This window comes from Bombina bombina, chromosome 5 (assembly GCF_027579735.1).
Source record: "Bombina bombina isolate aBomBom1 chromosome 5, aBomBom1.pri, whole genome shotgun sequence".
Taxonomy (NCBI): domain Eukaryota; kingdom Metazoa; phylum Chordata; class Amphibia; order Anura; family Bombinatoridae; genus Bombina; species Bombina bombina.
Window position 1 is genome coordinate 839,511,259 of NC_069503.1, and position 25,296 is coordinate 839,536,554.

Genomic DNA, 25,296 nt, shown 5'->3' on the forward strand with positions numbered 1-25,296 from the left:
TTATACCACTTAATGATGACACTTTAGTTTGGTAAATCATATGTCCTATTTTGCAACGGTCTTATTGTTTTACATTGATTAAAAGGAGTATGAGGATCAGGTTGATTGCCTTTTGTTTGATGTGTGCTATTAATAATGTTTATATAGCGGTTATAGCTAATTCAGAAAATGCTAGTTTATATCTGAGGCTTCAGTGGGACTTTCATGCACAGGCTCAATGGTATTAGAGCTCATACTGTTGGGTTCTTTATGTGCCTTCAAGTGGTTCATATTTTCTTATTTTATGAACATTAAAGGTTATAGAGAGGTGCAATTAGCTATTTAGGAGATCTGACCTCTTTGGTTGAGGGAGTTTAGTCAGCTCTCTAAATGCACAATGTTACTTCAGTTCACAGATATTTGGGTTTTGTTTAATATTAAGATGGTGTTGACTTTTATATTATGACATTACATTATAGTTTATGTGATGCCTATGATATACCCAATAAGGTTCGTATGTAACCTATTTTCTATATATGAATATCTGCATGCAGTTGAAACTCTTACCGAATAAGGTTCTTGGGTATGTTAATATATATGTTAAAACATATTCTATAAAGTTATACCCACCTAGGTCTGCAAGTGACTTACCTTCTCTATTAGATTATTTGTATTTAGTTAACAGTATAAATTTCACCATATATCTTAATTGGGCATTTAAGAATTCTCTTAAGGAAATTTTGTAAATTATATTTATAAATCTTTTTGGGCCATGAACAGCCTTGAGATGTATTATATGGACATATGCTTTAAACAATTCTTGATATATATATATATATATATATAATATATATATATATATATATATATATATATATGTATATATGTGTGTGTGTGTAGTTTGCAAACCAAATGATTATGAAAATGTCTTTCAACCTCAATAAAAATTCCAATTGGGAGCCTACTGTTATCCTAAAACCAATAAAAGATCCCCCTTTGGAGCCTATGCATTGCTGAAGCTACTCACGTGGTAGGAGTCTCAGCATATGGTCCTTCAAACCTTCATGTTTGGCTTTTCATCATGTCAAATCTTATTCTGTTTCTTTCCAAAAGTGGTGTTGTCCAATATTACGATTTATGAAATTATTCTTCCACTGTTTTTTCCTACTTCCTCTAATGAATTGGAGGCTCTACTACACACCTTAGATAATGGTAGGAGCTCAAAAATACTGCCTGCAACTGTGGCACATTCTGCCAGCCTTGCAGTGTTTGGGTTGCACTAGGGCCTAAAGAAGGTATTTCTTGGCCACCAACGCATTGTTATTCTATAGGATTTGGTCAGCCACTCCTCATACCGAGCGGGGGGAGAAGTCCACCTTTTTATATTCGTGCATTCTACCTTTTTGGTTGCAGACTTATATTAGGCCTCCCTTGAGCCATCATGTAAAGGGCCCACATTGGTCCTCTACATAATTTCAATAAATATTGTATCTTGTTGCTAGTCTGCTCCTTTTATTTTAACCCATTTATTCCCATTTCTCTTCATCCCATCCGGTTTTTGTCACACAAGTTTGATATGCCTCTCCCACATGATGTTTATTTCTCTTCTCTATGTCTTCTATTTAATTTGGCCTTGATTGTAAAACCTACAAGTGACCTTATTAACCCAATTGACCTGAAACCATTTCTTGCATCAAGTGCTATCTCTCAGAACATTATAAAAAGCATTTCTTTAACTGTAAATATTTTTAGACTCTTACAAGAGCTAATGTGAATAGTATTCTTAATATTTATAATAGAGAGAAAAAAAGGCAAGAATAAAAAACCCTTAAAGTACAGTGACATGGAAGATGGTAGGGTAACCTCCTGCACAAAGCATACTTTAACAATTAGCGTTTATGTATGCACATATATTACATCAAATGCAGATGCCTGATGACAACCTTAGCCCTTTTTTTTTTTTTTTTTTTTTAAGTGACCTAAAGCCTCATATTGTTGGACTCCACAATATTGTTTGTAGTGTATATTAAGCTTCATAATTGTTTAACTTTTGAAAAAACACATACATGTCTTTGTTTTAAGGTTGTAATAACTGTAACTTCCCAGATCTATCGTCCTCAGCTGATGGTTGCAAGGAAGCTTTTGTCCCCTGGTGTGCACCATAGCAGACAGTGGCAGTCAGAGTCTTGATTTAGGGCGTATCAGCAAAGTTGATTTCGTCATTCTGCCTCCCTCGATCAGAAGTTTTGGTTCAGCAGAACTCTAAGAGAATTCGACTTTCAGGTAAAAAAAATAAACATTGACTATGTTCAGTTTGGTCAGTGAAATTGAAGCTTTCTATTTTGCATTGAATATACCCATTATATATTTAAAGGGATGTTCTTTTAAAGGGAACTTTTTTTTTTCAATTTTACAATATACTCTGAAAAGGGCATTTACATTGTTTTTTTTTTCTTCATATTTTACTTGTTATATTGGTGGGAAGTGTCACCCAATAAATCCTGGTGAGGGAGCATTATCTATTTAAACAGCATTAACAGAGAGATATATTTGCATGTAAAAAGTATAATGTTTTAAATACTGAACCTTTTTTGTGTGATCATTTTTTTTTTTTTTTTTGGTAGGTGGTCATAATAATGATCTAAGCCAGACATCCTCAAACTTGGCACTCCAGAAGTTTTGGGAAACTACATTTCTCATGATGCTCTGTCCAACTGATATGCTGGCTGGGCATCATGGGAATTAAGCTTCCCAAAACCTCTGGAGGTCTCATCAGTACTGTGCAGTCCTTCATTTTAAAAAGGCAAATTTATCCCGGCTACACAGGTTCTGATTGTAAGAAGAAGTCACCTACCATTGTAATACAATACTAAAAAAAAGCCCCCAAAACATTTTTGCATGATTCTCTCATTCCTATAAAGGTTTTGATTATCTGGCCCTAAGGACTTAACAAGTAAATAAAATAAAAAATACCACTGGATGATGAATGAATCACTGTAATGTATTTAAATGTAAAGTCATTTTACAACTATTAACATGCCTCAATGTTTAGACCAAAGAAAGGTGCACTTTACATTTTGGGTACTGGAATAATACTTTGCTGACCCACCAACAATTAAAGTGTTATCCACTAAACAAAAAAATTGTAGTTTCCAATATTCTTTAAATTACTTTTTAGGATACTGTTATGTTGGGGAAGAAGAAACAATTTTTACAGAGGATTATGGAGGATTAGTGTCAGAACAGTTAGGTACACAGATGAAAAGTTATCAATTTTTAATTGCCTTTTATGCAAAACAGGGGGGTACCGGAGCATATCCACTTGAAAATAAAACCTTTTTAAATGCTGCAAAATTTTCTGGAGGGATATAACCTATGTTTTTTATAATAAAAATTGGGATCTTAGTCATGCCAATATGCCATATTCTGCTTAGCCCTTTCTCTAATTGACCAAGGTGTCCTCCATTGTTTAGTGGCCTTAAAGGACCCACTAAACACTGAAGAAATAGCATAATCAATAAAAGCAATTAAAAATAGACAATGCCAAAGGCACTGGGGGCCTAGAATTTGGAGTTTAGCGTTAGCCGTTGAAAACCAGCATTAGAGGCTCCTAACGCTGGTTATTTAGGCTAACTCTGGTATTTGGAGTCACTCAAAAAAAAGGGTCTAACGCTCACTTTTCCGCCGCCAACTTTTCCATACTGCAGATCCCCTTACGTAAATTGCGTATCCTATCTTTTTCAATGGGATTTTTCTAACTCCGGGATTTAGAGTCGTGTCTGAAGTGAGCGTTAGAAATCTAACGACAAAACTCCAGCCCACGCCAGGAAAAATTCGTACGGTAGTTAAGAGCTTTCTGGGCTAACGCCGGTTTATAAAAAGCTCTTAACTACTGTAATCTAAAGTACACTAACACCCATAAAACTAACCTATGTACCCCCTAAACCGAGGTCCCCCCACCATTGCCGCCACTCGATTAAATTTTTTTAACCCCTAATCTGCCGACCCGCCAAACTATGTTATCCTTATGTACCCCTAATCTGCTGCCCCTAACACCTCCGCCGACCCCTATATTATATTTATTAACCCCTAATCTGACCGACGGGAGACCGCACCGCTACTATAATAAAGTTATTAACCCCCATAATCTGCCTCACTAACCCTATAATAAAGTATTAAATTAACCCCCTAATCTGCCCTCCCTAACATCGCCGACACCTAACTTCAATTATTAACCCCTAATCTGCCGACTGGAGCTCACAGCTTTAGGGGTTAATACATTTATTTAGAATAGCGGTGAGCTCCAGTCGGCAGATTAGGGGTTAATAATTGAAGTTAGGTGTCGGCCGATGTTAGGGAGGGCCAGATTAGGGGTTAATACTATTTATTATAGGGTTAGTGAGGCGGATTAGGGGTTAATAATAACTTATTATAGTAGCGGTGCGGTCCGCTCGCAGATTAGGGGTTTAATAAGTGTAGGCCAGGTGGAAGCGACGTTTGAGGGGGCAGATTAGGGGTTAATACATTTATTAGAATAGCGAAGTCTAACCCCTAACACTAACACCCCCCCCTAAATTAAATATAATTTTAATCTAACAAAATTAATTAACTCTTATTAAATAATTAATCCTATTTAAAGCTAAATACTTACCTGTAAAATAAATCCCTAATATAGCTACAATATAAATTATAATTACATTGTAGCCTATTTTAGGGATTAATATTTATTTTACAGGCAATTTTGTTATTATTTTAACCAGGTACAATAGCTATTAAATAGTTAAGAACTATTTAATAGTTACCTAGTTAAAATAATTACAACAATGCCTGTAAAATAAATCCTAACCTAAGTTACAATTAAACCTAACACTATACTATCATCTAAATTAATTAAATAAAATAACCTACCAATTACCTACAATTAAACCTAACACTACACCTATCAATAAATTAATTAAATACAATATCTACAATAACTACAATGAAATAAACTAACTAAAGTACAAAAAAAACAAAAAGAACTAAGTTACAAAAATAAAAAAATATCTACAAACATAAGAAAAATATTACAACAATTTTAAAACTAAATACACCTACTCTAAGCCCCCTAATAAAACAACAAAGCCCCCCAAAATAAAAAATGCCCTACCCTATTCTAAATTACTAAAGTTAAAGCTCTTTTACCTTACCAGCCCTGAACAGGGCCCTTTGCGGGGCATGCCCCAAGAAGTTCAGCTCTTTTGCCTGTAAAAAAAACATACAATACCCCCCCCAACATTACAACCCACCACCCACATACCCCTAATCTAACCCAAACCCCCCTTAAATAAACCTAACACTAAGCCCCTGAAGATCTTCCTACCTTATCTTCACCATACCAGGTTCACCGATCCGTCCTGAAGAGCTCCTCCGATGTCCTGATCCAAGCCCAAGCGGGGGCTGAAGATGTCCATGATCCGGTAGAAGTCTTCATCCAAGCGGGGCAGAAGAGGTCTTCCATCCGATTGAAGTCTTCATCCAGGCGGCATCTTCTATCGACATCCATTGGAGCGGAGCGGCAGCATCCTGAAGACCTCCGACGCGGAACATCCATCCTGGCCGACGACTGAACGACGAATGACGGTTCCTTTAAATGACGTCATCCAAGATGGCGTCCCTCGAATTCCGATTGGCTGATAGGATTCTATCAGCCAATCGGAATTAAGGTAGGAATATTCTGATTGGCTGATGGAATCAGCCAATCAGATCAAGCTTCATTCTATTGGCTGATCAACATCAGCCAATCAGAATATTCCTACCTTAATTCCGATTGGCTGATAGAATCCTATCAGCCAATCGGAATTCGAGGGACGCCATCTTGGATGACGTCATTTAAAGGAACCGTCATTCGTCGTTCAGTCGTCGGCCAGGATGGATGTTCCGCGTCGGAGGTCTTCAGGATGCTGCCGCTCCGCTCCAGATGGATGTCGATAGAAGATGCCGCCTGGATGAAGACTTCAATCGGATGGAAGACTCTTCTGCCCCGCTTGGATGAAGACTTCAATCGGATGGAAGACCTCTTCTGCCCCGCTTGGATGAAGACTTCTACCGGATCATGGACATCTTCAGCCCCCCGCTTGGGCTTGGATCAGGACATCGGAGGAGCTCTTCAGGACGGATCGTGAACCTGGTATGGTGAAGATAAGGTAGGAAGATCTTCAGGGGCTTAGTGTTAGGTTTATTTAAGGGGGGTTTGGGTTAGATTAGGGGTATGTGGGTGGTGGGTTGTAATGTTGGGGGGGGTATTGTATGTTTTTTTTACAGGCAAAAGAGCTGAACTTCTTGGGGCATGCCCCGCAAAGGGCCCTGTTCAGGGCTGGTAAGGTAAAAGAGCTTTTAACTTTAGTAATTTAGAATAGGGTAGGGCATTTTTTATTTTGGGGGGCTTTGTTGTTTTATTAGGGGGCTTAGAGTAGGTGTAATTAGTTTAAAATTGTTGTAATATTTTTCTTATGTTTGTAGATATTTTTTTATTTTTTGTAACTTAGTTCTTTTTTATTTTTTGTAACTTAGTTCTTTTTATTTTTGTACTTTAGTTAGTTTATTTCATTGTAGTTATTTGTAGATATTGTATTTAATTAATGTATTGATAGTGTAGTGTTAGGTTTAATTGTAGGTAATTGTAGGTATTTTATTTAATTAATTTAATGATAGTATAGTGTTAGGTTTAATTGTAACTTAGGTTAGGATTTATTTTACAGGTAATTTTGTAATTATTTTAACTAGGTAACTATTAAATAGTTCTTAACTATTTAATAGCTATTGTACCTGGTTAAAATAATTACAAAGTTGCCTGTAAAATAAATATTAATCCTAAAATAGCTACAATGTAATTATAATTTATATTGTAGCTATATTAGGGTTTATTTTACAGGTAAGTATTTAGCTTTAAATAGGAATAATTTATTTAATAAGAGTTAATTTCGTTAGATTAAAATTATATTTAATTTAGGGGGGTGTTAGTGTTAGGGTTAGACTTAGCTTTAGGGGTTAATACATTTATTAGAATAGCGGTGAGCTCCGGTCGGCAGATTAGGGGTTAATAATTGAAGTTAGGTGTCGGCGATGTTAGGGAGGGCAGATTAGGGGTTAATACTATTTATTATAGGGTTAGTGAGGCGGATTAGGGGTTAATAACTTTATTATAGTAGCGCTCAGGTCGCTCGGCAGATTAGGGGTTAATAAGTGTAGGCAGGTGGAGGCGACGTTGTGGGGGCAGATTAGGGGTTAATAAATATAGGGGTCGGCGATGTTAGGGCAGCAGATTAGGGGTACATAAGGATAATGTAAGTAGCGGCGGTTTACGGAGCGGCAGATTAGGGGTTAATAATAATATGCAGGGGTCAGCGATAGCGGGGGCGGCAGATTAGGGGTTAATAAGTGTAAGGTTAGGGGTGTTTAGACTCGGGGTACATGTTAGAGTGTTAGGTGCAGACGTAGGAAGTGTTTCCCATAGCAAACAATGGGGCTGCGTTAGGAGCTGAACGCGGCTTTTTTGCAGGTGTTAGGTTTTTTTTCAGCTCAAACAGCCCCATTGTTTTCTATGGGGGAATCGTGCACGAGCACGTTTTTGAGGCTGGCCGCTTGCGTAAGCAACTCTGGTATCGAGAGTTGAAGCTGCGTTAAATATGCTCTACGCTCCTTTTTTGGAGCCTAACGCAGCCTTTATGTGGACTCTCAATACCAGAGTTATTTTTATTGCGGCCAGAAAAAAGCCGGCGTTAGCTACGCGGGTCCTTACCGACAAAACTCTAAATCTAGGCCTGGGTTTGATTTTTACATGAGTAGTAGAATTTTGTTCTGGCAAGTCTCAAAGTTAGTGGCAGCCATCAGCAAACCACAAAAGGCATATAGGTATATTCTATGAATCTTGCACATGCTCATTAGGAGCTGGTGCCTCAAAGTGTGCATTTAAAAATATTGTGCACATTTAGGTAATGCATATGAATTGGAAAGTTGTTTAAAATGGCGTGCTCTATCTGAATAATGAAAGTTTAATTTTGTCTTCAGTAGCCCTTCAACACTGCAAAACTTTTCCATTATAGACTGAATCATTCCTATTTCCCACAAGTATTGTAGCGTTAGGACAACTTGTAAGTGACTGGCTAAGCAAATTTACCTGTGACACTGACCACCATTATTTCAAATTATTTCTACTCATACGTACTGATATAACTATAACCATCAAAGAGAGATTTTTAATTTATCTGATGCACACATCTCATTTATATTATTAAATAAGTTTTTTTTTTAAAAAAGTCATCTGCTGAACCTATTTTTATTTTTGAACTGTTGGGATATTATTTATGACCCATTTTGAAATAAGAGTGTAGAACAACAATTATATATGCATCTGGCATTGTGCCAATCTTGTTACAGCTACTTTTGTCTCTAAAAGGGACATTCTACTTCAGAATTCTTATTGTTTAAAAAGGTAGATAATCCCTTTATTATCCATTCCCCAGTTTTGCATAACCAAAGCAGTTATATTAATATACTTTTTACCTCTGATTACCTTGTATCAAAGCCTCTGCAGACTGCCTCCTTATTGTAGATCTTTTAACAGAATTGCATTTCAGGCAATAAAAGTGCTTAATCTTAAATAACTCCACGGGCATGAGCACGTTATTTATATGAAACACATGAACTAATGCCCTCTAGCAGTCAAATGCATTCAGATAAGAGGCTGCCTTCAAGGGCTTAGAAACTAGCATATGAGCCTACCTAGGTTTAGCTTTCAACTAAGGATACCAAGAGAACAAAGCAAATTTGATGATAAAATTAAATTGGAAAGTTGTCAAAAATTGCTTGCCCTATCCGACTCATGAAAGTTTAATTCTCTTGAGATCGAATAAATCTTTCACCTTTTACTAAAGATTTCCATGAAGAGGAAAGTTTAATTCTGACCAGACTGTCCCTTTAATGTTGAAATACCCATTTCTGTTTGTTATGCTCTCATATTAATGAAAGAGAGCTGTGGCTTGCTGCTATTTGTTTATTTGGTTTACATGGTGACTGATCTGAGTATCCACATGACTTCCAGTTGAGGAAAAGGCTCGCTGCAGTTGCCCTTCAGTTGCCATGTCAACAGTCTGATCTATTTTTTACTTTGTTTAGCAAAATAAATGTTGATGTTACGAATGGTACTGCATATTATGGTGGTGTTACAGCAATAATTTGCTATTTAGTATGACAACAGGTAGTACTGCAATGTGCACATTCAAATCAAAAGGGTTAAATAATTTGTAAAAGTCCCACTTGTAGCTGCAGGCAACTGCTGGTCCAGAGTAGGCGCAGCTGGTGATTAGCAGGGTTGACACTAGTCAAATTTAAACTTTGATGATTGATAGACCTTGAACATTGGTTGTCTGTCGCACTTCTAGGAGTGTAAAAGCGCAGGTCTCAGGCATCAAATGCAGAAATGAGGTTGTGCGGCTGTATTTAAAGGGACACTGAACCCAAATTTTTTCTTTCATGATTCAGATAGAGCATGAAATTTTAAGCAACTTTCTAAATTACTCCTATTAATTTTTCTTTGTTCTCTTGCTATCTTTATTTTAAAAGCAGAAATATAAATCTTAGCAGCCAGCCCATTTTATGTTCAGCACCATGGATAGCGCTTGCTTATTGGAGGCTTACATTTACCCACCAATAAACAAGCATAACCTAGGTTCTCAACCAAAAATGGGCCTGCTCCTATCCATCACATTCCTGCTTTTTAAATAACGATAGTAAGAGAATGAAGAAAATTGATAATAGGAGTAAATTAGAAAGTTGCTTAAAATTGGATGCTCTATCTGAATCATGAAAGAAAAAATTTGGGTTTAGTGTCCCTTTACCCCCTTAAGGACCAAGGACGTACAGGGTACGTCCTACAAAAAAGGTTAGTTAACGACCAAGGACGTACCCTGTACGTCCTCAGGGGTTTCAAGCGGCTGGAAGCGATCCTAATCACTTCCAGCCGCTTTCAAGGTATTGCTGTGATGCCTCGATATTGAGTCATCACTGCAATACCTTTTTTGGCACACCGATGCAGAGTGGCCCTCTCTGCATCGGCCAGCAATTGTGCCAATTGTTGGTGGGTGGGTGGGAGCAGCTGCAGGGAGGCTGGTGGGCGGCCTATCGCTGGCTACTTCTGGCCAGCAGTGTCAGATCAGTCCCCGGTGCGTGCAGAGCGCGCAGGGGCCCTCGATCTGCAATGTGCAGTAAAGACTTGGTCGGAGCAGGTGTTGGGAGAGGGAGGTGGGAAATTGTTTTAAAAAGGGGATGGGGGTGGGGGATATTTAAGGGGCAGCTACACTACAGAAAAATATTTATATATGGAGGAAATGGGACAATTTATTGAAAAGTGGATACTGGCAGACAGACAAAATGGCACCAAATAGTGAGAGGGGGGAGGGTTAGACAGCTGTCTAGGGGGGGCTCAGGGAGGTTTGGTGGTAAGGGGGGATCCTTCAGCTGCAGAAAATATATACAGTAATTAAAAAAAAACAATAAACTTATTTTTTATACTGACAGACTTTCTGCCAGTACTTAAGATGGCGGGGACAATTGTGGGGTGGGGGGAGGGAATAAAGCTGTTTGGGAGAGATCAATGGTTGGGATGTGTCAGGTGGGAGGCTGATCTCTACACTAAAGCTAAAATTAACCCTTCATGCTCCCTACAAGCTACCTAATTAACCCTGTCAACCCCGTCACTGCTGGGCATAATAAAAGTATAGGGCGCAGCGGCATTTAGCAGCCTTCTAATTACCAAAAAACAATGCCAAAGCCATATGTCTGCTATTTCTGAACAGAGGGGATCCCAGAGAAGCATTTACAACCATTTGTGCCATAATTGCACAAGTTGTTTGTAAATAATTTCAGTGTGAAACCTAGAGTTTGTGAAAAAAGTGAACATTTTTTTTTATTATTTGGCGGTGGAATGGTGGCATGATGTATCGCAAAATGGGCCTAGATCAATACTTTGGGTTGTCTACTACACTAAAGCTAAAATTAACTATACAAGCTCCCTAATTAACCCCATTCACTGCTGGGCATAATACACATGTGGTGCGCAGCGGCATTTAGTGGCCTTCTAATTGCCAAAAAACAACGCCAAAGCCATATATATCTGCTATTTCTGCACAAGCTGTTTGTAAATAATTTCAGCGAGAAACCTGAAGTTTGTGAAAAAGTGAACGATTTTTTTTTTTTATTTGATCGCATTTGGCATGAAATATACCAAAATGGGCCTAGATCAATACTTTGAGTTGTCTACTAAAAAAAAAATATACATGTCAAGGGGTATTCAGGGATTCCTCACAGATATCTATGTTCCAATGTAACTATCGCTAATTTTGAAACAAAAAATGGATTGGAAATAGCAAAGTGCTACTTGTATTTATTGCCCTATAACTTTCAAAAAAAGCAAAGAACATGTAAACATTGGGTATTTCTAAACTCAGGACAAAATTTAGAAACTATCTAGCATGGGTGTTTTTTGGTGGTTGTAGATGTGTAACAGATTTTAGGGGTCAAAGTTAGAAAAAGTGTGTGTTTTTTTCTCTCAATTTTTTCATCATATTTTATACTTTTTTTTATAGTACATTATAAGATATGATGAAAATAATGGTATCTTTAGAAAGTCCATTTAATGGTGAGAAAAACTGTATATAATATGTGTGGGTACAGTAAATGAGTAAGAGGAAAATTACAGCTAAACACAAACACCGCAAAAATGTAAAAATAGCCCTGGTCCCAAATGGTCAACAAATGGAAAAGGGGTCTGGTCACTAAGGGGTTAAGATCTGCACTGGAAGTCCCTTGCAGCAGGAGATGTACAGTGTACATCACAGTCGTTAAGGGACTAAAAAGCTTTTCCAATATTTTTTCCGTTAGAAAATGGGCACATCCATCTTTTTATTTTTTTTAATTTTTATTAATTTTGATTTAAATTTTCAGTTAAAGTATACATTAAAATGGCATGAATTCTCAGTGAGATGACATAGAGAGGGAAGAGGGGTAGGGACAAAGTAAATTAAAATAAAATGACATAAAATAACTTGAACAAAACAGGTATACAGTGCATTGGATCCTTGTGTGTCTTATGTACATAGTATGTTTCTCCTAGTCTCCAGACTACTTTGAGTTTGAGATAGTCCATGTTATGATAAAATCCAAAAACAGTTTCAGGTATATTAGACCAATTTTACATTGAACAATTGTACTTCATGAAATGGAATGCCGCTAGGCTTACATTCCCGAAAGTGGGACTTTTGTACAAATATGTTACAGAACTGATGGACGGATACCTGCATAGCTTTTTCAGAATAAATATGTGGTTGTTTGTGATGTGAGCAATTTAATTGTTTCAGTGTTCTAATAGAATTCCATAGAGGCAAATAAATCTTTCTTCCCTTTGAACACAATCATCTTTTTATATGTACACTTTATTTGGCAAAGCCCCTACTGAGCATGTGCAAGTGTTTACAGTATATACGTATATGCCTTTTGTCATTGGCCGATTGCTGTTACATGATAAAGGAAAATTAAAGTAACTGAAATTTGTCAGGAAAAAACTACTTCTCATTAGAAGTTCAGACTGTTTTTATTTATTACGCATTTGTTAATGATACAATGTTTCTGTATTTAATAATAGTCCTTTAAACACACAGACCTGCAGGGTCAGTAGTGCTAAAATTACATGCACTAAGGAATTAAACATATTTTTCCCATGGCAGCGATCCTTGGCATACAGATAAGCAGATTGGTGAGTACATGACTGACTGTCTACACTTACACAGACAGTAACTATCCTGTCCTCGCTTCAGCCCTAGCCTACCATCCCGCTCTCATTAGTGTGCACTGTGCGGCAGCTAACACTTAATGTCTTCTCTGCTAGCAACATTAATATTTTATTGCCTAATGATTAGGCAATAAAATGTTAATGTCCAGGGCCGGACTGGGAATAAAAAGCAGCCCTGGAAAAAAATTAAAGACCAGCCCTATATTCCATCGATATATATATATACACACACATAAACACTATATATATACATACACACATACACAAACACACTATATATATATATATATATATATATATACATACATACACACACACACACACACACACACACACACACACACACACACTATATATATATATATATATATATATATATATATATATATATATATATATATATATACATACACACACTATATATATATATATATATATATATATATACATACATACACACACACACTATATATATATATATATATATATATATATATATATATATATATATATACACATATATATATATATATATATATATATATATATATATATATATATATATATATACACACTATATATATATATATATATATATATATATATATATATATATATATATATTTCTTTCATGTAATTAGCAAGAGTCCATGAGCTAGTGACGTATGGGATATACATTCCTACCAGGAGGGGCAAAGTTTCCCAAACCTCAAAATGCCTATAAATACACCCCTCACCACACCCACAATTCAGTTTTACAAACTTTGCCTCCGATGGAGGTGGTGAAGTAAGTTTGTGCTAGATTCTACGTTGATATGCGCTCCGCAGCAAGTTGGAGCCCGGTTTTCCTCTCAGCGTGCAGTGAATGTCAGAGGGATGTGAGGAGAGTATTGCCTATTTGAATGCAGTGATCTCCTTCTACGGGGTCTATTTCATAGGTTCTCTGTTATCGGTCGTAGAGATTCATCTCTTACCTCCCTTTTCAGATCGACGATATACTCTTATATTTACCATTACCTCTGCTGATTCTCGTTTCAGTACTGGTTTGGCTATCTGCTATATGTAGATGAGTGTCCTGGGGTAAGTAAGTCTTATTTTCTGTGACACTCCTAGCTATGGTTGGGCACTTTGTTTATAAAGTTCTAAATATATGTATTCAAACATTTATTTGCCTTGACTCAGAATGTTCAACTTTCCTTATTTTCAGACAGTCAGTTTCATATTTGGGATAATGCATTTTAATTTAACATTTTTCTTACCTTAAAATTTGACTTTTTCCCTGTGGGCTGTTAGGCTCGCGGGGGCTGAAAATGCTTCATTTTATTGCGTCATTCTTGGCGCTGACTTTTTTGGCGCAAAAATTCTATTTCCGTTTCCGGCGTCATACGTGTCGCCGGAAGTTGCGTCATTTTTTGACGTTATTTTGCACCAAAAATGTCGGCGTTCCGGATGTGGCGTCATTTTTGGCGCCAGAAAGCATTTAGGCGCCAAATAATGTGGGCGTCTTATTTGGCGCGAAAAAATATGGGCGTCGCTTTTGTCTCCACATTATTTAAGTCTCATTTTTTATTGCTTCTGGTTGCTAGAAGCTTGTTCTTTGGCATTTTTTCCCATTCCTGAAACTGTCATTTAAGGAATTTGTTCAATTTTGCTTTATATATATGTTGTTTTTTCTCTTACATATTGCAAGATGTCTCACGTTGCATCTGAGTCAGAAGATACTACAGGAAAATTGCTGTCAAGTGCTGAATCTACCAAAGCTAAGTGTATCTGCTGTAAACTTTTGGTAGCTATTCCTCCAGCTGTTGTTTGTATTGATTGTCATGACAAACTTGTTAAAGCAGATAATATTTCCTTTAGTAAAGTACCATTGCCTGTTGCAGTTCCTTCAACATCTAAGGTGCAGAATGTTCCTGATAATATAAGAGATTTTGTTTCTGAATCCATAAAGAAGGCTATGTCTGTTATTTCTCCTTCTAGTAAACGTAAAAAATCTTTTAAAACTTCTCTCCCTACAGATGAATTTTTAAATGAACATCATCATTCTGATTCTGATGATTCCTCTGGTTCAGAGGATTCTGTCTCAGAGGTTGATGCTGATAAATCTTCATATTTATTTAAAATGGAATTTATTCGTTCTTTACTTAAAGAAGTACTAATTGCTTTAGAAATAGAGGATTCTGGTCCTCTTGATACTAATTCTAAACGTTTAGATAAGGTATTTAAAGCTCCTGTGGTTATTCCAGAAGTTTTTCCTGTTCCTAATGCTATTTCTGCAGTAATTTCCAAAGAATGGGATAATTTGGGTAATTCATTTACTCCTTCTAAACGTTTTAAGCAATTATATCCTGTGCCGTCTGACAGATTAGAATTTTGGGACAAGATCCCTAAAGTTGATGGGGCTATTTCTACCCTTGCTAAACGTACTACTATTCCTACGTCAGATGGTACTTCGTTTAAGGATCCTCTAGATAGGAAAATTGAATCCTTTCTAAGAAAAGCTTATCTGTGTTCAGGTAATCTTCTTAGACCTGCTATATCTTTGGCTGATGTTGCTGCAGCTTCAACTTTTTGGTTGGAAACTTTAGCGCAACAAGTAACACATCGTGATTCTCATGATATTATTATTCTTCTTCAGCATGCTAATAATTTTATCTGTGATGCCATTTTTGATATTATCAGAGTTGATGTCAGGTTTATGTCTCTAGCTATTTTAGCTAGAAGAGCTTTATGGCTTAAAACTTGGAATGCTGATATGGCTTCTAAATCAACTTTACTTTCCATTTCTTTCCAGGGTAACAAATTATTTGGTTCTCAGTTGGATTCCATTATTTCAACTGTTACTGGTGGGAAAGGAACTTTTTTACCACAGGATAAAAAATCTAAAGGTAAAAACAGGGCTAATAATCGTTTTCGTTCCTTTCGTTTCAACAAAGAACAAAAGCCTGATCCTTCATCCTCAGGAGCAGTTTCAGTTTGGAGACCATCTCCAGTCTGGAATAAATCCAAGCCAGCTAGAAAGGCAAAGCCTGCTTCTAAGTCCACATGAAGGTGCGGCCCTCATTCCAGCTCAGCTGGTAGGGGGCAGGTTACGTTTTTTCAAGGAAATTTGGATCAATTCTGTTCACAATCTTTGGATTCAGAGCATTGTTTCAGAAGGGTACAGAATTGGTTTCAAGTTGAGACCTCCTGCAAAGAGATTTTTTCTTTCCTGTGTCCCAGTAAATCCAGTAAAAGCTCAAGCATTTCTGAAATGTGTTTCAGATCTAGAGTTGACTGGAGTAATTATGCCAGTTCCAGTTCCGGAACAGGGGATGGGGTTTTATTCAAATCTCTTCATTGTACCAAAGAAGGAGAATTCTTTCAGACCAGTTCTGGATCTAAAAATATTGAATCGTTATGTAAGGATACCAACGTTCAAGATGGTAACTGTAAGGACTATCTTACCTTTTGTTCAGCAAGGGAATTATATGTCCACAATAGATTTACAGGATGCATATCTGCATATTCCGATTCATCCAGATCATTATCAGTTCCTGAGATTCTCGTTTCTGGACAAGCATTACCAGTTTGTGGCTCTGCCGTTTGGCCTAGCTACAGCTCCAAGAATTTTTACAAAGGTTCTCGGTGCCCTGCTGTCTGTAATCAGAGAACAGGGTATTGTGGTATTTCCTTATTTGGACGATATCTTGGTACTTGCTCAGTCTTTACATTTAGCAGAATCTCATACGAATCGACTTGTGTGGTTTCTTCAAGATCATGGTTGGAGGATCAATTTACCAAAAAGTTCTTTGATTCCTCAGACAAGGGTAACCTTTCTGGGTTTCCAGATGGATTCAGTGTCCATGACTCTGTCTTTAACAGACAAGAGACGTCAAAAGCTGATTGCAGCTTGTCGAAACCTTCAGTCACAATCATTCCCTTCGGTAGCCTTATGCATGGAAATTCTAGGTCTTATGACTGCTGCATCGGACGCGATCCCCTTTGCTCGTTTTCACATGCGACCTCTTCAGCTCTGTATGCTGAAGCAATGGTGCAAGGATTACACGAAGATATCTCAGTTAATATCTTTAAAACCGATTGTTCGACACTCTCTAACATGGTGGACAGATCACCATCGTTTAATTCAGGGGGCTTCTTTTGTGCTTCCGACCTGGACTGTAATTTCAACAGATGCAAGTCTCACAGGTTGGGGAGCTGTGTGGGGATCTCTGACGGCACAAGGAGTTTGGGAATCTCAGGAGGTGAGATTACCGATCAATATTTTGGAACTCCGTGCAATTTTCAGAGCTCTTCAGTTTTGGCCTCTTCTGAAGAGAGAATCGTTCATTTGTTTTCAGACAGACAATGTCACAACTGTGGCATACATCAATCATCAAGGAGGGACTCACAGTCCTCTGGCTATGAAAGAAGTATCTCGAATTTTGGTTTGGGCGGAATCCAGCTCCTGTCTAATCTCTGCGGTTCATATCCCAGGTGTAGACAATTGGGAAGCGGATTATCTCAGTCGCCAAACGTTGCATCCGGGCGAATGGTCTCTTCACCCAGAGGTATTTCTTCAGATTGTTCAAATGTGGGAACTTCCAGAAATAGATCTGATGGCGTCCCATCTAAACAAGAAACTTCCCAGGTATCTGTCCAGATCCCGGGATCCTCAGGCGGAGGCAGTGGATGCATTATCACTTCCTTGGAAGTATCATCCTGCTTATATCTTTCCGCCTCTAGTTCTTCTTCCAAGAGTAATCTCCAAGATTCTGAAGGAATGCTCGTTTGTTCTGCTGGTAGCTCCGGCATGGCCTCACAGGTTTTGGTATGCGGATCTTGTCCGGATGGCCTCTTGCCAACCGTGGACTCTTCCGTTAAGACCAGACCTTCTGTCACAAGGTCCTTTTTTCCATCAGGATCTGAAATCCTTAAATTTAAAGGTATGGAGATTGAACGCTTGATTCTTGGTCAAAGAGGTTTCTCTGACTCTGTGATTAATACTATGTTACAGGCTCGTAAATCTGTATCTCGAGAGATATATTATAGAGTCTGGAAGACTTATATTTCTTGGTGTCTTTCTCATCATTTTTCCTGGCATTCTTTTAGAATACCGAGAATTTTACAGTTTCTTCAGGATGGTTTAGATAAGGGTTTGTCCGCAAGTTCTTTGAAAGGACAAATCTCTGCTCTTTCTGTTCTTTTTCACAGAAAGATTGCTATTCTTCCTGATATTCATTGTTTTGTTCAAGCTTTGGTTCGTATAAAACCTGTCATTAAGTCAATTTCTCCTCCTTGGAGTTGGAATTTGGTTCTGGGAGCTCTTCAAGCTCCTCCGTTTGAACCTATGCATTCATTGGACATTAAATTACTTTCTTGGAAAGTTTTGTTCCTTTTGGCCATCTCTTCTGCCAGAAGAGTTTCTGAATTATCTGCTCTTTCTTGTGAGTCTCCTTTTCTGATTTTTCATCAGGATAAGGCGGTGTTGCGAACTTCTTTTGAATTTTTACCTAAAGTTGTGAATTCCAACAACATTAGTAGAGAAATTGTGGTTTCTTCATTATGTCCTAATCCTAAGAATTCTAAGGAGAAATCGTTGCATTCTTTGGATGTTGTTAGAGCTTTGAAATATTATGTTGAAGCTACGAAATCTTTTCGTAAGACTTCTAGTCTATTTGTTATCTTTTCCGGTTCTAGAAAAGGCCAGAAAGCTTCTGCCATTTCTTTGGCATCTTGGTTGAAATCTTTAATTCATCTTGCCTATGTTGAGTCGGGTAAAACTCCGCCTCAGAGAATTACAGCTCATTCTACTAGGTCAGTTTCTACTTCCTGGGCGTTTAGGAATGAAGCTTCGGGTGACCAGATCTGCAAAGCAGCAACTTGGTCCTCTTTGCATACTTTTACTAAATTCTACCATTTTGATGTATTTTCTTCTTCTGAAGCAGTTTTTGGTAGAAAAGTACTTCAGGCAGCGGTTTCAGTTTGAATCTTCTGCTTATGTTTTTTGTTAAACTTTATTTTGGGTGTGGATTATTTTCAGCAGGAATTGGCTGTCTTTATTTTATCCCTCCCTCTCTAGTGACTCTTGTGTGGAAAGATCCACATCTTGGGTAGTCATTATCCCATACGTCACTAGCTCATGGACTCTTGCTAATTACATGAAAGAAAACATAATTTATGTAAGAACTTACCTGATAAATTCATTTCTTTCATATTAGCAAGAGTCCATGAGGCCCGCCCTTTTTTTGTGGTGGTTATGATTTTGTATAAAGCACAATTATTCCAATTCCTTATTTTATATGCTTTCGCACTTTTTTATCACCCCACTTCTTGGCTATTCGTTAAACTGAATTGTGGGTGTGGTGAGGGGTGTATTTATAGGCATTTTGAGGTTTGGGAAACTTTGCCCCTCCTGGTAGGAATGTATATCCCATACGTCACTAGCTCATGGACTCTTGCTAATATGAAAGAAATGAATTTATCAGGTAAGTTCTTACATAAATTATGTTATTTATATAAACAAATAAAAGCAGCCCTGTAATCTGCAGAAAGGAAAAAGTCAGGGCAGTCACAACTACTCCAGAATTAAACTCCAAATGAAGAGATGGCTAGATGTTGATTTTATTACATGGTTCATTTGTTTTGTCTTCCTAGATAAATAGTATTATATGACACACTATGTTTGAGAATAAGAGGTTGGATCACTTTAACCAGATATCCTGCCTCTGTCTACTTGCCAGGAACAAGGGGTGTAGGAGGTGCTCACATACCTTTTTGCTGCGGTAAATAAACAGCTCTGGCCTCTGGTGTAAATATTGTTGTAGCCATGCTGGTTCAACACCTCCCGGAAACGGCTCTCTGGCGTGGCTTCCATCCTACCCCACGAGTGACAATTAAAGTGACGCCTGCAATTCCTGGCCTCACCCAGTGATACTACGAACTAAGCTCCGCCAAAGAGCACTTAGAGCAACTCTAGCAGCAGTACCAGCAAATCTATTCTGAATGTGTATATGTGTGATGCTGGCCCAGCGGCAGCATGCATCACATATACACAGTCAGAATAGATTTGCTAGTTGCTGGGACTTGGAGGTGGGTACTCACTGTGGGGCAGGCGGAGGAGAGCTGAGCACTGACTGAGCGGCCCGCGGGCAAAGCCGCAATATTATCAAAAAATAATATTCAGTATTCACTGGCAGCGGCTGCCCCTGCCCAATACCCTGCACCAATGCTGCAAATTGCAAAGCATTGCTTGCAGGCGCAGCCCTTGAAGCATGGTCTTAGTGCTGGGTAGTATTATGCTGGAGTTACAAACAAATTAAACCTTTTTTGTAAGATGCTTTGTACTGTATGATTTTCCTATTTCACAATGTAGTGTAGTATTGACTGTGTATGTGCTTGTTTCATTTGATGTGTGTATACAAATGCAACTTTATGTATAACATAACAAATTCTTTTTTTTTGTGTAGGATTCGATGTAGAAAATATTTATGGTGTACTTATATATATAATATTATATAAGCATACTTAGGTGCCATCCCATTACCTTGTCCCACAGCACAGGGGTAGAATTTTATCTGCGACTGCTAACAGCGGAGCGAGGTTCACAGAGAGTCAAATCGGGGGGAGGGGCTGTACTAAACAGCACATCAGCCTGTTCTTCTACACCTGACCCGCTGCCCATGATGATGTCACACTGGGCTAACCGGCGGCCCTGTTTTATTTATTGTTGTGACATGTTGATGTAGTTTTAATACGGTGATGCGTATTAAAACTACATCATGTCACAACAATAAATAACATTTTGGGGCAAAGTAACGTAACGGCCACTGCGCTCCTACTCCTTCACACTGTGCTGCGGCACTGCCTGTGCTTCTCTCCACACCACACACTATGTGCAGCTGCTGGGCCGGCCCACCAGCTGCCGGCCCACCGGGATTTTTCCCGGTATCCCGGCGGCCCAATCCGGCCCTGTTAATGTCGCTAGCAGAGGAGGCATTAAGTGTTAGCTGCTGCACAGTGCACGCTAATGAGATCATCATTCCTACGGTACCTACTTTCAAGAGTCAGACTCAGCCCGCCCATACCTGAGTAAAGTGAAAGTCCTCCGGCTCCTCCACATGAGTCTCCGGCTGTCTCTGTCACCGCTGACTGGATGCCTTCTTGTTCTCCTAACCCCAGGCTGTTGCCGCCAAGCAATGTGCGTGCGCAGGTGTTAAAAAACAACCTAAATACATGCAATTGACTGAGAGTGTATGAAGCGGCACTTTCAAGTTTAATTTTTATTTTTTTTTTAAATGATCAGCCGCATATTCAGTGCAGCCACGGCAAATGCCGCCCCTCAAAATCTGCCGCATTAGGCACCGGCCTCATTGGCCTATGCCTTAATATGCCCCTGGTACACACCATTCATACATTTGGAAGAGGCATCTTTTTTAATTGTATGTATTAAAGGGACACTCAAGGCAAAACTTTAAAATTGCATGCTCTATCTGAATCATGAAAGTTTAACAACTTTCCAATTTACTTCCATTAACTAAATGTGCAAGAATTTACAGAATATACATATATGCATTTGTGATTGGCTGATGGCTGTCACATGATACAGGTGGAGAGGATATAGACATAACTTTGAAATATGTAAAAAAAAATCTACTCATTTAAAATTCAGACTAAGTGCTATTGAATTGTCTTTTTATCATGCATTTGTCGATTATGCAAATCTATTGTATTTACTGGTCCTTTAAATATCTGTGTATTGCATGACAACCAGCCATATGCACTTACATGGTTAACCCTACATTGTCTTTATAGGTGTGCTTAACGACCTGGGACTAGAAGAAAATACATCTCTAAATCAGAGAGCTGAGAAATACATTCTCCGCTTGGATGGTGACGTTCAAACCAAGTTTGATGCCTTTCTGAAAAAAGTTAAACAGAATCCTTACACACTATTTGTTCTCATCCATGACAATAGCCATGTGGACTTAAATAGGTAAAATCCATGAACTACATATTGTGCACAGTTTTAAATACTTGATAAAGCTGATGTTGTACCTAAAATGCACCTAAGTTAGCAAAAACTGAAGTATTTTACAATATGAAGCTTATTTTGCTCTTTCTCTATTAGTGCTGATTCAGGAACACTCTCACATGGAGATCCCTCCCAGGGCTTGTCCGATCGCATAATTAACAGCAAAGAAGTTCAAGAGGCTGTGAATATGATTGTGCTCCAAGTCAGTTCGTTCCCATATGCATTGCAGACACAGCAATCCAAGATCAGCCCTAGTAATGAAGTGCACTGGATTCAAGCGGGCACGGCTGTAAGCAATTTATTTTTCTTTGTTATAGTATGGTCATAATTCTACTAGTATTGCTTACAAGGATTTGATACCATCCATATGTTATCCATTTTAACCTTTTCCTTACCACTTCACCAGCCAGTGTCTCTATCTTTGTAATATTATAAGAATATTGATTTATAAGGTGATCACAAACAAACTGTAATATTGGTCACCTTGCTGTTTGTGTTTCTTTAATTACATGAAACGTGCAGTCTGTTTGGTTTAGGTTATTTTAAATGTAATATGTTTTTTGTATCTCAGGCTTAGCCAAAAATGTTTGTCTATGTGCAAACCTCTAAACAATAAGATTATAATCAAGTGAACATTATTTTTTCCATTCTACAAATGAACAACTCTGAAGGCATATAGATGTGGCCGAATGTATTGGTACCCTTCCACTTTTTTAGGAAAAGTCACAATTTTCTCTGAACTAAGTAAAAATTGACAAACGTATTTGGTATCCACCATTCTTTATTTTAAATGTAATAGAACAAAAACTTCACTTTTGATTTATGACTTCACATATTAAAACAAATGTGCAACTTTCTGTAGCTCTGAATAAGATTTCTACACTTTTTGACTGATTTTGGCCCACTTCTCTTGAGCAAACTGCTCCATTTCTCCCAACTGTGATTTTCAGCTCTTTCCACAGTTGTTTGATGGGATTCAGATCTGGAGGACCCATGACTTGAGACTGAAACAGTTTTCTGACACTGTGCAGTATGTTTCACCCCAGAATGCATTGATAGTCTTCTCGTTTCTAGGCAAGCAGTGCCAGATGCATAAAAGCAACCCCAAAACATCACTGAGCAACCTCCATGTTTCACAGTAGGGATGGTGTTCTTTATTTGAAAGTTTGCATTTTTGGCAAACTCCAGCCTGGCTTTTTTGGTGTTTCTCTTTCAGAAGTGGGATCTTTCTAGGTTTTCTACCATGGAGCCAATTTTTATTCAGACAGCGATGGATGGTACAACTTGAAACTGTTGCACCTTGAGGCTTGGATCTGTTTTGAAGTTGTACTTGGTTCTTTCTCTACCATTCGTACAATCTTTCTCATTATTCTTGGGTCAATTTTCCTCTTGTGGCCACAGCCCCATGTGTCTTAAACTTCTTAATAATATTGGCAACAGTGCTCACATGGTCTTAAAGCTCTTTAGAGATAGTCTTGTATCCTTTATGTTGAACATGCTTGCCTATTAGCTTCTTTCTAACCTTTTCAGACAACTCTCTAGGTTTCCTTCTCTTTTTCGTTGTGTCCATATACACAGTAACACAACAGCCGAGTGAGTCATTTTCTCCATTTAAACTGGCTGAATGAATAAGATGGAACACACTTGTGATCCTAATTAAAAGTGAATAGTCTGCTTGAAGTGTCACTACCACACAATTCTTTATTGAAACTTCTAAAGGGTATTACTAGTATTGCTCAGGTCATTTTAGAATGTCTTTATAGAATAAGCAAGAATTTGCTCCATACATTGTACTCAATGTAAGGAATGACCAAATATATTTTAATGTCAACACTATTCAGATCGAATGGTGCATTATTTGATTAAAATGCAAGGGTGCCAATGTGTTAAAATGCAAGAGTACCAATACTTTCAGCCACATATGTATGCATTCCCATTGATTGATTACGTTTGGGGATTAATGTTAAGAAATTGCCTATGGGGCAGTCACGTTATACTGTCCCAGTTAAAGGGGCATTCAACATCAAAATTATTGTTGTTTAAAAAGATAAATAACGCTTTTACTATCCATTCCCCAGCTTTGCACCAGCATTGTTATATTAACCCCTTAATGACCGCAGCACTTTTCCATTTTCTGTCCGTTTGGGACCAAGGCTATTTTTACATTTCTGCAGTGTTTGTGTTTAGCTGTAATTCTCCTCTTACTCATTTACTGTACCCACACATATTATATACCGTTGTTCTCGCCATTAAGTGGACTTTCTAAAGATACCATTATTTTCATCATATCTTATAATTAACTATAAAAAAAATTATATAATATGAGGAAAAAATGGAAAAAACCCACTTTTTCTAACTTTGACCCCCAAAATCTGTTACACATCTACAACCACCAAAAAACACCCATGCTAAATAGTTTCTAAATTTTGTGTTGAGTTAAGAAATACCCAATGTTTACATGTTCTTTGCTTTTTTTGCAAGTTATAGGGCCATAAGTACAAGTAGCACTTTGCTATTTCCAAACCCCTTTTTTTCAAAATTAGCGCTAGTTACATTGGAACACTAATATCTTTCAGGAATCCCTGAATATCCCTTGACATGTATATATTTTTTTTTTAGAAGACACCCCAAAGTATTGATCTAGGCCCATTTTGGTATATTTCATGCCACCATTTCACTGCCAAATGCAATCAAATAAAAAAAATTGTTCACTTTTTCACAATTTTGTTCACAAACTTTAGGTTTCTCACTGAAATTATTTACAAACAACTTGTGCAATTATGGCATAAATGGTTGTAAATTCTTCTCTGGGATCCCCTTTGTTCAGAAATAGCAGACATGTATGGCTTTTGTTGTTGCTTTTTGGTAATTAGAAGGGCGCTAAATGCCACTGCGCACCACACGTGTATTATGCCCCGCAGTGAAGGGGTTAATTAGGGAGCATGTAGGGAGCTTCTAGGGTTAATTTTAGCTTTAGTGTAGTGTAGTAGACAACCCAAAGTATTGATCTAGGCCCATTTTGGTATATTTCATGCCACCATTTCACCGCCAGATGCGATCAAATTAAAAAAAACGTTAAATTTTTCACAATTTTAGGTTTCTCACTGAAATCATTTACAAACAGCTTGTGCAATTATGGCACAAATGGTTGTAAATGCTTCTCTGGGATCTCCTTTGTTCAGAAATAGCAGACATATATGGCTTTGGCGTTGCTTTTTGTTAATTAGAAGGCCACTAAATGCTGATGCGCATCACACGTGTATTATGGCTAGCAGTGAAGGGGTTAATTATGTAGCTTGTAGGGAGCTTGCAGGGTTAATTTTAGCTTTAGTGTAGAGCTCAGCCTCCCACCTGAAACATCAGACCCCCTGATCCCTCCCAAACAGCTCTCTTCCCTCCCCCACCTCACAATTGTCCCCGCCATCTTAAGTACTGGCAGAAACTCTGCCAGTCCTAAAATAAAAGGTATATTTGTGGG

At 37.9% G+C, this 25,296-nt stretch overlaps 1 protein-coding gene and 1 pseudogene across 1 annotated transcript in view; both read left to right on the plus strand.

Moving 5' to 3' along the window:
- The window catches only part of GREB1L (GREB1 like retinoic acid receptor coactivator), a 113,420-nt gene that overhangs the window by 57,913 nt on the left and 30,211 nt on the right, over positions 1-25,296 (plus strand). Inside the window, 5 exon segments of the mRNA XM_053714969.1 lie at positions 2,062-2,130; positions 2,132-2,206; positions 2,208-2,262; positions 21,599-21,779; positions 21,915-22,107. Of these exon segments, the coding sequence (XP_053570944.1) occupies positions 2,062-2,130; positions 2,132-2,206; positions 2,208-2,262; positions 21,599-21,779; positions 21,915-22,107 (573 nt within the window).
- LOC128661876 (uncharacterized) lies at positions 8,847-8,969 on the plus strand (annotated as a pseudogene).